The sequence below is a fragment of the Cataglyphis hispanica genome, chromosome 12 (genome assembly GCF_021464435.1).
Source record: "Cataglyphis hispanica isolate Lineage 1 chromosome 12, ULB_Chis1_1.0, whole genome shotgun sequence".
NCBI lineage: Eukaryota > Metazoa > Arthropoda > Insecta > Hymenoptera > Formicidae > Cataglyphis > Cataglyphis hispanica.
The window spans coordinates 708168-725487 of NC_065965.1; the positions used below are offsets into that span (position 1 = coordinate 708168).

Consider the following 17320-nt stretch of genomic DNA (forward strand, 5'->3'; position numbering starts at 1 on the left):
AAGAAATGTGTATCATTTAAATAAGTATACTTTCTTCTATTTTATAACTTTATATATAAATTTAATTAATAATAACTGTATATAAATAATTATTTAATACTATTCTAATAAAGGTATTTCTATTAATTACTTAGAAATTTTTAAATATATAACAATTTATCTTTTAACTTGCACAGCGTCTAGATGTAATAAATTGTTCTCACACTTATATGTAAAAAAATAATTTTTTTAAGTTTTTATAGTATAAATTAACTGTTATAATTTTTGCTGTTTTTTCTGCTACAGATTTCTTATATTTATGGAAATATTATAATCCGGCTTGCATATCTTTATTAGAAAAGTTGGAAGATTGAAAATATCATATCAATAACACTTATTAAAAATGTGATAGGAGATGGTACAATATATTTCAAGCACATATTCACATCAAGTCGATTTTGTTTAACTGTAATGTATGGTTTAAGGCAAATTGACAGAGCACATGTCACAGTAACAAGTACTATTATCAATTTTTTTCCCCGACAACTGAGGACACAATCGAAGAACCAACAATTCTATCTGACCTGTGACAGTCGGTGTGGTCGGCGCGTCATTCGGTTCATGTGCGCAAGCCTAGTCGAAAAATCGATAAGCTCGAAAGGCGCATAAACCCCCGATGCTGTGAATTGCCACAGAGTTAGTGAGCGCGTATCGTACACCGACGACACCGACAACGACGTCGACGACGAGAACGATTGACGTGAACGTCATTGATGTGAGACACGAGTCTCAGTTTTGTTTACCGTGTCCTTGAGCGACACAATCCTTTATCTTTTCATCCGAGGAGCGGATCAACAAGGTGGCCAGAAAAGGTGGTCAGGGAAAGTTATGAGGCCCTGCTTCATACCTATCGTTGTCGTCCTGATCCTGATCGAGCGACCCGATCGTAGCGACAGTATCTCCTTTAAAACGTACGTACCTCGTGGCTTGTTCATTTTCTATAATATTCTCTAATAATATTCTCATAGCTTGATAGCAACAATATGATACACTTGAACGTTACGTTGTATTCATATACACGATAATGAGAGGACGAAAGGTCGTCTTATCGTCGTATTTAGGTCAACCGTGAAGAACTGTGTCTTTGAAACTATCATATTGACGGCATGTTTCATAGAAGACAAAATTTCGGGAATAAAATAAAATTTTATGGTTGTTTATTATTGACAATATTTATTTTATTATAAAAATTACAACAATCATGTTTATTACGTTTCATATAATTTGAATATAATTAATTAGTGTGTGTTTTCAAATTTACAATATTTTTTTAGAGAAGTTTAATTTAAAAAAAAAGACAAATTCTTTGATTTATTCATATATGTGTGAAAAAAAGTTATGGCTCACATATATATATTTGTCATTTCTTTTTGATGAGAGATCATGTTCAATCAAATTATTATTTACACAATTATTATTATTGTCTACAAACTGTTTTTTGATTCACATTTTATTTATTATGAAGAAAGAAACTGATGATAAAGCAAGAAATATATAGTAAACGTAATTTTTCATATATAAATATTTTTTCGAATGATACATCAAACAAAATCATTGTGCACTGATAAAAGTATAAAAGGAGAGAATGTAAAATGCACATAAATTTTTTAATTATAAAAATGGTAATAAAATGGTGATAAAGGTTTATTTGAATTTTAAAATATTTTCTTATGATAATTATATAACAATAATAATAATAACGTGTTCACATATGATAGAGTGAAGACATGGGCACACAAGCTAGGCTTCGAGCTGTCACAGTTGGGCAAGTTTGTGACAAAGCTGGAGAAATTCCAAGAGAGTTTCAAGACGGCGGACGTGACGCCACGTGACGGAGCCTCCATCGTCCAGGACATCGCTAAGGATATCAAAACTATGATGGAATCCAAAATCTCGGCTATCAAGGTATGATCTTCTTATTTGACCCTAATCGTGAAGCTATTTAATATTTGTAAGAACTATTCGACCAAAATCTTTCTTTATCATTGTCAAACGCTTTATTTGTTTAAATTACAGCCGCAAATGCGACGATTAATTATTTTGGTTCTTTCAGAGAATAATGGACACAGCAGAGCAATCGGCGCTATCGTCTTCGAATGGGGATCCACCGGAATCCTACGAGTTTATCAACGCAAAGAACATCTCTATCGAGCTCGAATATAGTCTTCACTTTGGTGGCCAGGTGAATCTCAGCATGTCGGCAGTGCACGTGCCCACGAATGTGTACGAGCGCGCGTCAGATGTCATCCGGGCGATTCAGTGGTCCGAAAAGCTCGATCCCATCTTCGTCAACAATTATGAGCAAGACCCATCATTGTCCTGGCAGTACTTTGGTAGCGCAACAGGCTTCATGCGCCAATATCCCGCTATGAATTGGTATATGATGCCTGTGGATCTGTTCGACTGTAGGACGAGGAGCTGGTACATCGAAGCGGCCACCAGTCCCAAAGATATTCTCATTCTGATGGACACTTCTGGTAGCATGACGGGTATACGACGGGAGATCGCCAGACACGTGATCAACAACATCCTTGACACTCTCGGCAACAACGACTTTGTTAACGTCATCACGTTCTCCGATACGATCAGAGGGGTAAGAACCAATTCCAGAGAATTGAATCAATTAAGGAATCAATGTTAGTTCAAGAAATAGAATATTCGGGGAAATTAATTATTCAAATTGTCAAAGATTGAATATATTCTTTTTATGAAATATTATAATAATAATTAATTAATTGACAAATTTGTACAGGTAGTGCCGTGCTTCAACGACACTCTGGTCCAGGCGAATCTGGCAAACGTGCGCGAGCTGAAACGAGCCATTATGAACCTTACCACGGAGAATATCGCCAACTTTTCGCTAGCTTTGACTACTGCCTTTGAACTACTTGAAACATTTCGCACCGAGCAAGAGGGTGCCAAGTGCAATCAGGCGATTATGCTGATCAGCGACGGAGTGCCGTATAATTTCAAAGAGATCTTTGCAACATACAATTGGAAGGACAACCCGGAGCATCCGCTGAAGGCCGACATGCCCGTCAGAGTATTCACCTATCTAATCGGCCGGGAGGTCGCGGATGTGCGTGAGATACAGTGGATGGCTTGTGCGAATAGAGGATATTACGTGCATCTATGCACTCCGGCGGAAGTGAGAGAAGAAGTAAGTCGCATGAAGGATTGTTTTCAGATTTCGCGAACATAACGAATTAAATCGATAGAAACATTCGGCAAATATTATTATGTTCGGCAAAAATAATAAAAGAAGAAAGCGCCTATCATCGGAACTTTAATTAAATAAAATGTCACGATGTGTAAAATTTGCAAATCGTAGGAATTTAAATAATAAAGGCTAGAGTGTCGAAGAAATCTTTGTGAAAATAATAAAGAAAAATATATATACATTTAACACACACATACACATGTACATATATTTTGACATTAAGAGAGCTTGTTTTGCAAATTTATTTATTTTTAAAACTTTTTAATTTTTTGTGAGATTACATAAACTTTTCGGATCCGCTAGGTATTAAAGTACGTGCCGGTGATGGCTAGGCCTCTGGTGCTGGGCCGCACGGATCACCCGACCATCTGGACGCCCGTCTACGCCGATGTGACAGATCCGAAAATGACAGATTGGCTGTGGGAGCAGCGCGAGAGTGAGGAGCAAAAGGAGCTCATTCTGCGCCACAAGTACAAAATGTACAATATGGAGGAGCAGGATCGGATATTTGTGAAGAAGCAGAAGCGACGGCACGATCAAACGAGCGGATTGCAGAAGTACAAGCTGATGACTTCGGTCAGCATGCCGGTGTTTGATCGACGCGAAAACATGGTAAGATTTCCGGTCCCTTATATCGTCTGATATCGTACAACGTCGAAAGTCGGCTGATGAAATGAAAAAGCGACGACACGTACACGTTCATACGTTGTCAATAAAGGATCACGTTCGAAACGAAATGGTTTCTCTTCGGCAATCATTATTAAATATCATTCGTTCTCTTTTTTTTTCCTCGTCTGTTAAACCAAAAAAAGAGCTGAAATTGCAGTAATTTATTACAGCAATTTTATTTTTCGTTGGAGGGGAATTTCCTACAAGTTTGGTTCTTACCATTTTTAGTCTAAAGTTGAAAATAAGCGAGTTATTTAATAAAAACAAAGTCATCCTTAAATTCAAGATGGCAGCTGAAGCAACAAGGGTGGAATCCCGAAAATCTGGATTTAAACTACTAATGACCCCCTCCAACGAATAGAAAAATAAAATTGCTGCAATAAATTAATGCAATTTCAAATACTATCCCGACTGGACTATGTCCGTTGCGTTTTCATACATGAATCACATTCTCTTCGCGACATTATTGATGAAAACGAGAGATAAAAGTCCCGCGCGAATCACATTTCCTTGAGGTATATATTCATCCTGCTTCGGTTTTAAGTCCCTCTTTGTCCACAGAACATCACAAGGCAGGTGCTGGTGAACGAAGCGTATTGGGTGACAGAGACAAGAGAGGTTGGCAGCTAAAGCAAAAAACAACATTGCTCTATGATGCATAGTATTATCCTGTATATCTTTATCTTTCATTTTCGCGTGACCTACAATCTCATTTCGTCATCGAACTTATCGTTGTTTAACTGATCTTAATTTATTATTTGTTGAACTCATCAGACCTTGAGAGAAGAGTGCTTATTCCTCAAATATTTCAAAATTTACTTAGCTTCTTATTTTGATGAGAACATTTTTAAGCCATTGATATTCATGACAGTAAGATAATATAATCGCGATGTAAAAAATGTTGGAACGAGGTTGTAGACGCGCATAGATCTCTTTTAGGTCCACATTCGACTCTCTGGTATCTTGTGTTAATCTCTAATACTAGTTATTGGGATTATTTTAAATCATTAGGTAGGTTTAGGTACGTTAGTCTACCCTGTGTCCTGTCGAGACGAGTAGAAAAAAATGGCAAAGTCCTGCCCGCCTATTGGATTGCGTACAACGAAAAAAGAATCCTCGTAAAGATTGATTCGTAGAGATCGTTTCTGCAGTGACTATAATTATATATTTCTATAATGCGAGAGACAGATATTAAATCGAAGGAGCAAGTCAAGAATTCCGAAAAGAAGATTCAAGTTCGAAGCTCATTGATTTTTGAAAGATTTCCTCTTGATGTTGCGATATAAAAGAATAATGTAATAATTTATTTTACAAAATTATAATAATTAATTGCTTCTTTCGGTCTTTCACTTGCTTCTTCCATCGCGAGTAACAGCAGACACGCACGTATATGAATACGAATTTAACAGTTATTTATTGAGTGCTAGATTTCGTTAGTCAGAGATACTCGTAGATCGAATTCAAGCGATGACCTTTGTCTCTTCGAGAAGAATTATCGTAATTAATCTTTTTCGGTGGCATTGAGAACAAACAAAAATAATTTTTCTTTTTTTGTAGTGTGGACACGATTAGCATTATTTCTATAACATACATATATTCATAAATAATTCGTTATAATAATAAAATATTTTAGATTTTTATATCTAATAAAAAATAAAGATAAAGAGAGAGAAAGAGAAAGGTCATTACTTTGAAAGAACAGAGCTAATTGTTACTTGAACTAACACCTGACACTTAGGATAGTCTGGTCCAATGTTGTTAATTAATCATAGAAAGAATTTGTTGTTTAATTATTATTAGTTTTTATTGTGTATCGTTATTCTTATTATTATCACACGCAATTGAGATAGTAGTTGAACTAGTTATTACGTCTAATCGCAAGAGACTCTCACACTCTCTGATTGCTCGTCCCTCTCGCGCGCAATTTTACACATTTTTTAAATAAAAATACAAATGCAATTTTTCAATATTTACACGATATACATATATATATATATATATATATATATATATATATATATATATTATATCGAAACATTTTTCAATTATACATATTTCTTTTCTTATATAATATATATTTAGCAAATATCCTAATTATGAAAGAAATTATTTCACTAAATATTATTTTATTCAGGAAAATACTTTGCAATAATTATTTCACTGTAAAATTTATAAAATAATACACAATTAAAAAAAATTATCAACATCTTAATAATTCAGAAAAACATATTTTCTTATTTAATATTCATTGATATTTTTCAAAAGAATTTTTGCCACATATATATAACATTAATTAAGAATGATTTCATGCCCATTGTTGTTATACACTCGCGAGGGGGTAATTATTTTCCGCACATTTTTAATATAAAGCGTGTTTCTGTAGACGAACTCATTGTGATAGAACGTTGTTGGAGAAGGTAGATACGCTTCTGGTTATGCGACTTGGTGATAATCGTAATTTATCTCTATATATCCACGTTGTCATGATAACGGTATCACGCAATGCGACAGGTTCTTTAATAAACGTGTTGATAATTGTCTGCGCAGACGAAGATCGCCAATCTCCTCGGTGTTGCCGGCACGGATGTTCCGATCGAAGAAATTCAGAAGCTGATGATGCCACACATGGTGAGCGACACAAATTGCACAAATTAAGCTTACTTTATTTTTTCGACAGATTTATCTTTATCGTTATTATAAATTAGTGGCAATAATACTGATTAATAAAATATGAAAAATAAATGTATTATAATTTAAAATATTTAAAAGCCGAAGTGTAAATCTATATGTCAAAGATTTATAATTTGATGATTATAATTAAAAATTAAAAATTAAAATTAATAATAATTTTATATATTATTTTTTGAAAATAATTAAAATAAATTAAAATAAACGATTCTCATTATATATTATTTTAACGCTGCCTTTATTTTTATTGCGTTTGAGATATGCTCTTGATACAAATTAAATTCATTATAAAGTTAAGATGTTCTATAAATAGATGTTACACGATATGATCCCACAAACTCACAATAAGATATTAAAATGATAAATGAGATACTTGAATGAAAGGTCAAGTGCCTCTTTCGGCATCGAATACGACGACTCTTAGAAGAGTGGCATGAAAACGCTATTAATATCTATCATGGCCTTTACGAAGCCGACGATGCATCAATTGACGGTATTACAAATGTAAATTGCGATGATACGATTTCTTGTCTTTTCTTTTTCTTTCATTCCTCTCACGTGGGAGCAGCTCGGCGTCAACGGCTACGCTTTCATCGTCACCAACAATGGTTTTATTCTGATTCATCCTGATCTCCGCCCAGTGGTAAATATGCCTCTTTAATTACATTTAGCTTTTTTTGCATAAGCGCATATACGCGTTTAAATCTTGAAATTTGATATTTATATTACATTATACAGGATCATTTTAATTTATTCACTCAAAATGTGAAAGTTTAAAAAGAAAACTTTTTTAGACTTTTAAAGTTGTTTGGTTCTGAGGGGGGAAAGAAGATATAGGAATATTAGTTAGATCTCGGGTGGCGGTTAAGGTCATATCAAGGTCACATTGAATTTTTTTAATGAAAACCTATATTTTTTATTACATATTCTTATAATTCTTCTTGAAACTTTTTCAAAAATACTTTTTGAGTTATTTTATATTTTAATCTGACATATTTTGATGTAAAATATAAAATATTTAGATTTAATAATCTTATTGTAATACTTTTATGTACAAATGAGATGAATCAATAGTGTAAAAAAATAAATAAATAATTGTTATAAAAAGCTACATTGTGAATAATTACACACTTAAAAAAAAAATTATTTTCTTTATACCAATTGGTTCATCTCATTATTCTATAAAAGTATTACGATAAAATTATTGAAAATTAATTATTTTATATTTTATATTAAAATATGTCAGATTAAGATATAAAATAAATTGAAAAATATTTAATAAAAAATACTTTATTATAGTTTTATTATAGTTTTGAAAAGGACTCAAGAAGAACTCTAAGAATATGTAATAAAAAATATAGGTTTTCATTAAAAAAATTCAATGTGACCTTGATATGACCTCAACAACGCCATCGAAGATCTAACTAATATTCCTATCTTCTTTTCCTCTCAAAACCAAACAACTTTTGTTTAAAAAATTTTCTTCTAAAACTCATAGGTTTTCAGATGATAAATTAAAATGAGCTACTCTGTATATTAAATTATATAATTTTTACTGTCTTACACATTATTAAGTTATTAACTTTAATAAAATAAAAGTAAATAGATGATAAAAATGAAGACGTAAAACAGTTCCAGGGCATCTTAAAACCGGCATATAATAGCGTCGATATGGCGGAGGTCGAATTAATGGATCACGACAGAGGCCCCAGGGAATTCGATGAAGGAATCATTATGGTAAGTAAATGAGAAGTCGCGTCATAAAATCTTGTAAACTTTTAGGGCAAATAAAGAAAGTAATTTGTAATGAAAGTCATAGAGCACATATTAATGATACATACGCTCTTGAAGCTTGAGCAATACTGTTGTTAGATATTTCACGTGTCGCTAACAATTAATAAGTTATTATACACCAGTCTATTGCGTTTTCCAGCTTCGCAACGACGTGGTGAATCAGACGAACGGTAGCGTGACGCTTCATACAAAGTATCATTATGACGATATGGTGAGTATTTTATTTTATTTAACAATAAATATTCGTAACTATCTATGTAATTATGTAACTTGTATTAACGACTTCAATCTTGAGTCGCTATTAAAGACTCTTCTAGTATTCTCTTTCGCAGAAATGTTTATATTACAAAAAGTGATGTATAATATTTCGATTTGTTCAAGCTTCTCGTCTCTTTATTATGTCATTTATCATTATTTAAATTATTTATTTTAAAAATCATTTTATAAATCCAAAATTGCGGAAAATGAATTTTGATAATGAAAGATGATATTGTTACATAGAAATAGGTCTTTTTTTCGTGTTTAATTCTTTATAAAAAAAATAAAAATTTTTAAATAACATTTTTTGAGACGATCGATTCATATTATTTTATTATGTCGCCTGATATCATATTCTTTTTTTTAGAAACGCGTCGGCAGAGTGAAGAGAAAATACAATTACATGGGAATCGCAAACACACCATTCACAGTGGTGGTCAGCTTGCCCGAATACGAACACACTGGAAATTATCGCGTGCGTGCTACCGAGGAAATACATCGAACACACGTTAAAGGTTTTATTTTAAGATTTTTAATTTCTGACAAACTATCCTACAGCGACGAAAGCTTCCAATGATAAAATATTATCAAACAATTCAAAGCATCACCAGCTTTATTTTTTAAGTTAAATTTTCCGATAGAAAAAGTTTATTTTTCGCCAAACAAAGGATGATTACATCAACTTTAAGCAGAATGTTATATTTGAAAAGTTTTTCGTTTATCATACACTCTTTAAATTTATTTAAAATTCAATTTATTTCGATAAATTGGTATTATAAAAATAATCTACGATATATTTTATTGTAATATTTCAAAAATATAATTTCCGAACGAGTTTAATATTTTCAAAGTTGTAGATACACAAAAATGATATTCATATTTGGTGATAATTTATGTAATTTTTTTTTTTGCTTATTGCATTAAAAATTAAAGTTATCAAAACGATTAGAATTTTTATCTTCAAGACGAGGGGCTTTCGTCGCTGATCTGTCTCTCGAACCCTTTATGTCAAAGTTGAATGAATTGAACTATTGTAGGGAAAAACGTGACAGATTACTTCGCGGGTAGTAACTGGCGGGTGCACCCCCATTGGATGTACTGCAAGTAAGTCTCTCTAGAGAAAAGGGAAATATTGCGGGAGAGCGATTAGGAGTGCGATTAGAAAAAAAAAATAAGACCATTTATGCTAATCCCTTGTTGAAAACACTAGGTACCACTACGAGGGTGAACATAGATTCAACACCTCGGAGATGCAGCTCCTACACTTTCTGGAGCGTACCCGCCAACCAGGCTGGAAGTGGATCGACATGAAGCAACGATCCCAGCCGCCGGAATACGCCGCTTCAGCTCCTCCCCATGCCTCTCATAGTACGTTACAATTTCTTGAATTACTATATTTGCATTACATTTTTTTATTACACTCACTTATTATTTTTATGTCAATGTAATTTTATTATATGTATATTTTTCGTGGAATTAATTTTTATAATTCTTGTAAGTTTAAGATTAACTGCAACATCTAAAATTATTCCCTTCAATTTGACAGCGAATCCCTCCAAGGCCGACAAGAACTCATACTATTGCGACAGGAATTTATTACTCAGTTTGGTGTACGATGCTAGGGTAACCGAGTGGTTTGCCCAGCAAACCCCAGCTAATCCCAGCTCCACTCGCGAGGCATCAGGGTGAGCATAATTTCGATTTATTAGCCGGCGTAAAAGAGCGCTCTACACAGCATGGCGAGGCTACTCGTGAAAACAGTGAACGAATTTTCCTTTTCCCGTTATATTCGCGTCTAAACGAGCGTGTGATTAGTCGGTCAAATTTTTCAATAAAATTATCCATAATAATATTTTATAATGTTTTATATTTTGATGTGATATCGACCATCAATCTGAAATCGAAATTACACTTGTATTAAAATAAACGTCATTTTATCGCTACGTGCAGCGTGGGTTCTATTAAAAGACATTATTTGTCAATAAGTAAAAATAATATCAATTAAAACTATAATAAAAAATTAACACGCGCACAAAGAACATTATAAAGGGTGTTTCTAAATAAATGCAAAAAATTTTAGGAGATGAGTTTTTGTCGAAAATGCGTGATCTTTTATATATAATATCATATACTCCTATATTTCTCCTTGAGGAGTTACACTCCTTCAAAGGAGGAACTAAAAATTAAGTTTTTTTAATTATAATTTTGTGTTGTTTTTGTTTCATCTTTTTTCAACAGTTACTGTAATTTTGTTTTGTTTGCTTTTTTTATTCTAAAATTCAACTTCTCATAACTCGAAACCTTTGCCACACGGTGCTGTGCGTAATAATATATTTTTTTTTTTTTTTTTCTTGAAAACTATTATTTTTACAAAAAGAAAATAAAAGAAATGAAAAATTTTTTTAAAGAATTAAGAAGTTAAAATTAAACAGTGGCTTGATTATCATATTCATATTTATCTATTACAGAAACTGATGCATCGATAAAATTTTTATAGAAAAAAAAATAGATCGATCGACTAATCGTTGCTCGGCGCATCTTTAGGACGGAGAGGCTCTTTCTCTATCATTATTTCCTTGTCAGAATTAAAACTTACACGTGAATCACTTTTACACACGAATACTCCGTCCCGTGTTTTACTTTGTTTGATTTCTATTTTATGCACAACTCTTCACTCTTTCTCTCTATTTATCTGTCTTGTTTCTCTTATTTTTATGAGGATAGAAAATGCACCTGTTCCTTTTAACTAATGTACTTACCACTTTGACGCCATGCAGACCTTTAGCTAGGCTGATGAATCAGATGACCAGGTAACGCCATCACAACGCACCTTACATTCTTAGAAAGTAACAACTTAATTCTCGATCGTTCGTATCGTATATTATAATACAAGCGCCGGCTCTTCTTTCTTTTCTTATCTTCCTTCTCTCTTTTTAGCTCTCTCGCTTTTTTTTATCGCAGAATCCATTTCGAGAGAACTTCTTCTCCCTTTCACTTTATTTTATTTTCCACTTCTCAAAAATTGTGTTTTTTGTCTATTTATGCTTGCGTTGGAAATAAAAAAAACTCTTGTCTCGAGTATCGTAGAAAAATTGCCAGAATCTTTTACTATTTTTCATGATATTCTTTTATTTTCTTAAAGTTTTTTATGCTATCTTTTTCGTAAAGTAATATATTTATCGATATAATCTTCGCTTTCTCTCTTTTTCTCTTTCGTTTCCTTACTCTGTTTTTTCCTCTTCTTGTCTTTTGACACTTGGAGATCGGCACAAATTAGCTTGCAAGCTGTCATAGGGCGAACGTCGTCTTTTAGAAACGGAAGCCTGAAGAGGAGGAACGCTTTTTTCGAGCAGCACTGCGAAAGCAAGAGGACTTTCCTGACGTGTGATTAATTAATTGCTGTGTTTTTGAAAATATCCGTCGACTCGTTTGCGCCATTTCATAAAAGTGAAAAATGTAATGTCTTTAACTGTAGAAACTTTTAATCCACACGTACATAAAATCTTCTTAGTACTCAACAATTGAAAAGTTAATAGAGGATGATAGAGTGATTTATAAAGTTTCAAATTATATTTTTTAACGATTGATTAGTCATGATTTTTAATATAAATTATCGCTATCGTCGAATACAAAATCAGCACAAAGTAATAATTGCAGTTCTTCCTATTCTTCTCTACTCGAAAATTTGAATTTCGATAAGATATTATTCAGATAATGGCGCAAAGAAGTTACGGGCTTGCGTATTTTGAGAGGCTTGTGTATATCGTATATAGAACCAAGTTTATAAAAACGCTCCTGTAAAAGCGCGAGTGAAACGCCAGCTCGATTTGCAAGCGACCCGATTCAGCGTTTCTAAGATGTCCTCTCGCAGGAAGGAATTTCAACAACGTTTCGCGGTGACTCTGGCGTTCATGGCCACGCATAGCGGTCTGACCAGGTGGCAGGATTTTCCAGTGGATGAGAACATGTCGCTACCGGATGATCATTTCAGCAAACTGTATCCTCGAGCCATCGATGAGGTGTGGTACAAACGGGCAGTCGAGCAATATTATGTGAATTGGGACAGCTTTGTTTTCTCCGTCCCGATTGATGATCTAGGTTCCGACAATACTACTCTGGTCACTGCTAGTCGTGCAATATTTATTGGTAAGTTTATATTCAAAGTTGTTTTTAATATAAAAGAGGAATGTGTTTTTCTTGCAAAATTTTAAAATCTCTAATTTCCTCCAAAATATTAAAATTTTCTGATGACTGTGACCGACGGCTAAAATTTTTTTTATGTTACTCAGGATCATGTCCTTGACAACATATGTCAAGGTCAAAGTCATCAGTGAGATGTAACCTAACATGCATATTTATCAAAAAAACCAAAATCAAATCTAAATTTTTTTGGAAGGACTTAAAAAGACAAATACTTTCACATCTCAAACGTTTCTTTATGATTTTTCAAATGGGAGTAACAATTTTTTGAAAATTGGCTTTTTCAAATTTTGATCCTACATAACTTCCAATTGGATCAACCTCTGAGAGGAAATTAAAATTAAGTAAATAAATAACATACTCTAAAATAAGTTACATATTTGTGAAAATTCAATAGTGTTAATTTAATAGGAATAATTGATATCGATGACGATATGGAAATATTTTAATTCCAGAGAGCCTTATAACTTATTTATAATAACTGACTAATAAATTATATACATTTGGTAAAACAATATTATTAAATCTATGAAAAAATTCAATCTACAGTAAAAGACAAGATGAAGGCGCCGATCGCAGTGGTCGGCTTCCAGTTCCAGCACACTGCCTTGCAAGCACTTTTCCAGAACATAACGTTCAGCTGCGAGGGACTCGATCGCAATTGCAACAGGCATTGCGGTGATGACAGCTGGGAATGTTATCTGCTTGACAATAACGGCTTCATAGTCGCTGCTAAGAAGGAAAAGGATGCCGGTAAATTCTTTGGTGAGGTCAAAGGTTCGATTATGCATAGCCTGGTCAAGGAAGGTGTCTTCGAGAGAATAAGGATATTCGACTACCAAGCGGTATGCTTCAAGAGTGCGCCGTCCAAAAACGCCGGCAGTTCCCTATTTACAGTAAGAACTTCTTTATTTATAATAATATTTTAAATTTTTATTTTAAATATTTTGATTTTAGAGAAGCCAGACAAATAATTTTTTTGATATCTTGTTTGATTAAAAAAGAATCTTAATTGCTTGATCAAAAGCGCATGTATGTGTGCCCAAATATTCCATTCCATTCAATTTTTAACCTGAAGAAATACGATTGAAAAACAGTACTTTGGCAATTATTTCTACAATCATAAGAAAAACTTTATTTGCTTTAAAATTGTTACATTGTAGCCGTGGAAACATCTCCAGAAGGCAATATCATGGATGGTCAGTCAAGCCGCTTGGGCTTGGGCAAAGACAGGCATAATGGAGCCAGATTATGCAAGGGCGTATGGCTACGTCAATGATGAGGAGACCGCTACTCACGATGATCACGATGATCACGATGATCATGAAAGTGAAGAGAAATCTTTGCCAGCTGATCCGAAGGACGAAAAAGCCTTCGATGACTCGCTTCTGATCAATCGTACGCGTTTAGAAGTGTGCGATCAAGAGGTAAATCCACACACACACACAAATGTTATTAGGCATATTATGTTTTATCTATTGTTACTGCTCTTGCGTTCCTGTGTTTCATTTCTGCGGAATAAAACTGTTCTTGCAGTTATATTTATAATTTGTTGTACGGAGATTGATGCTCAAGAACAGACAATCTTAAATAGTATCTTCCTATACAACACAGTTGCAGCAATATTGCAACAACATTGCGACAATGTTGCAATGTTGCTGCAACGTTTTGTGCTGTATGGGTTACGACAATATATCTCAATTTCAATCCGTAAACTCAATAATACAGTAAAAAGTCAATGGCACTCTTTGCTAATTTGCTTTGTTCTTCAGCAAATTTTTATACTTCGTTATTCACGAATCCACAGGTGTATCTGTACTTGCGCAATACCTCGTTCGACATGTACGACGTGGACGCGGACGACAAGTGCATACGACCATACGTAGTGCAGCAGGTGAGCTTCAGCAACTTGTTGCTGGTGGTGGTGAACACGGACTGCGGCGAAATGGACTCGCCGATGTTGAGCATCACGCCAGAGGAAGTAATATACGAGAACAACACCCTGGTCTGTCAGAAGGCATTCGCGGGCCTCAAGCGAAAGCGACCACAATCCTGCATACGCTCGCATTCCAACGAGAGCCAGATCAAGGATCAGTGCGGCCTAGCGACGAGCGCTAGATCAAGTCTGCGTCTCCTGGTGACGACGTTGTTGCTGACATGCACGCTGATTGGAAGGAACGTCATCCTTCTCTAAGATCGAACTGGAATTCATGGCCAAGAATCGGTGTCAAATTAATCGACAGTCGTGTGTATTCGCCGAGGATCGAACTCTCGACTGTCGTATTGAGAGATCTGAATGAAACCTCGCCGACGAACGTATATGGATATTTGTAAATTACATCGTTTTCTTCGGCGATCGGGGTTGCTACATGTAAATTCGATTTTTCACCTAACACTCTTCCTTGATCTTTTCAATCAATAAATGACACTTTTTTCGCGAATTGAGATTCTTGAATATAATTATGTTTATTTAAAAAAACTTGAGTAAACAAAAAGAAATAATGAAAGTAAAATAACTCCCTCTCTCTTTCTCTCTTTTCTAAACAGATTTTTTTTATTTCTGTTAAAATATTTTCATGTACACATACAGGGTGGATTATTTTAATCAATCCACGCGAATGTCTCGAAAAGGAGAAGTTTTTCAACAAAATGTTTCAGGAAAAAGTTTTATGACTTCGAGGGGGACATAAGATAGTGGCAATGATTTGATCTTGGATAGTCATTTGAAGGCCACATGAAAGTCACCTTCAATTTCTTAAATTGAATCCTCTATTTTTTCATGGCATATTCTTGTAGCTTACCTCGAAAGCTTTTCAAAACATTATAATAAAGTATTTTTTCATTAAGTATTTTTTAATTATTTTTATCTGAATTTATTATTAAAAATACATATTTTAATAATTTAATAAAATATGTATTTTTTTATTACATTAAACATTTTTCTAAAAATATGAGAGAGAGAGAAACATTATATAATAAATAATATAGTGAAATGTTTCTAAATATTGCGGATTAATTATGTATCAACCCTGATCATAGATGCTCTGAGATATTCTATGCTCTCTACCTCTCGTTACTGCTTTCAGCAGGCTGTAACCGCTCTTATACAGACGTAATCGAGTTACTCTAAACGAATTTAACGTGCTATCCGATCCTACCCGGTGCGCCCAATTTCTACGCGAGTAATGCGGTGAATCAAACGTGGCGAACGCAATCGATATCAAAATGTGTGCTAAGATACAAAATTCTTCTCCATCGTGATCGATCGTCAAGAAATTAAGATTAGATGATCAGAATTAGATGCGTTTAGCGTAGTATTTTTTGCTAAGATACTTTTCGTGCATTATAATTCGACGAAAGATTTTCGTCGGTGCACTCCGATAAATGAGTTGTAAATCAATGAACTAAAAGAAATCGTTAGAAATGCATCCTTTTTAAAATTAAGCGTTCATTTTCGCCGCGGATGAAGTCCTGTCAATTCCTTTCGCAATCTAGCCACCTTTTAATGTACCACGCTCGAATCGACAGATGATCTGACAATTTCGAGAATGCCTTGGCAGATAAATTTATGCAAAAATAGGCATTCCTAGTGCCAAGTACATGTAAATAAAAAAATCGAACTTTACGAAGAAGGTATAAAAACTCTGCGTGCTCTGGGAAAATCTTGAGTCAGCGTAAATGCTATTAGTAATTCGTTGAAACTCGTAGATTTTTCTAGCTGTCGAAGCCGGGAGGGTCGCATAAATCACACACGGCGCATGTTCGGCGAATACTCTATACATACGATACGTACGCGCTTTGTTGTACATTATAAAATTGACGACGCGACAAGCGACGACGCGCCGCGTTTGACATTTATAAAAAGATTATAAAAAGTTAATTTTGTATATTACTGTATTATATACGAGATTTATGTGTAAAGAAGTGTGTGCCTTTGGACACGCGTTTAAGACAGGAAAAGAAAAAAAAGAGAAAAAAAATACAAAATCTCTTGTTGTGTATGTTTATCGAAAATAAATCACCAAATAATCTGTATATATATATATATATATATATATATATATATATATATATATATAAAACCAAACTCCGATTCTCGAATAGTAATCTCGTTGCAAGAAGAGAGCGAGTTCCATTCGAAGAACAGAGAAATGTTATTTGTATTACATAGAGTTTATTACAATTTGCTATGTACGATGGCTTGCCTATGTAAAACGAGAATGTTTTCATATCAAAATGACAACTTTTCAAGAGAAGATTTTACTTACTTCAATTACGACTCCATCTTTCTTACTATTTCTTCGCCTCCTTATATGCGTATCCTATCTTTCTTTTCTTATAGCATAAGCTAATTCTTCAAGTTGTAAAAAAGCTTGACTATCACTCTGATTATATGATCTTGCGATGTTCAACTATTTAGTCGTAATCTTTTCATTTTTTTCTTTCATCGTA

The 17320-nt window shown here is 33.8% G+C and overlaps 1 protein-coding gene across 3 annotated transcripts; it reads left to right on the top strand.

Moving 5' to 3' along the window:
* Positions 1–215: 215 nt before the first annotated feature.
* Positions 216–17124, top strand: LOC126853320 (voltage-dependent calcium channel subunit alpha-2/delta-3). Of its 3 annotated transcripts, none has more exons than XM_050598931.1 (18): positions 216–950; positions 1758–1944; positions 2093–2632; positions 2792–3199; positions 3563–3871; positions 4490–4546; positions 6476–6556; positions 7185–7259; positions 8249–8353; positions 8550–8621; positions 9036–9183; positions 9721–9772; positions 9879–10036; positions 10215–10353; positions 12540–12814; positions 13418–13764; positions 14032–14295; positions 14676–17124. In XM_050598931.1, exons 1-18 carry the CDS (start codon positions 868–870, stop codon positions 15060–15062), a joined length of 3687 nt encoding a protein of 1228 aa, XP_050454888.1. In that variant the 5' UTR covers positions 216–867; the 3' UTR covers positions 15063–17124. The 3 variants fall into 3 exon arrangements, with proteins under 3 accessions (XP_050454888.1, XP_050454887.1, XP_050454889.1); XM_050598930.1 differs by having other exon boundaries at positions 217–950; positions 9706–9772; XM_050598932.1 differs by lacking the exon at positions 4490–4546 and having other exon boundaries at positions 219–950; positions 9706–9772.
* Positions 17125–17320: the final 196 nt, after the last annotated feature.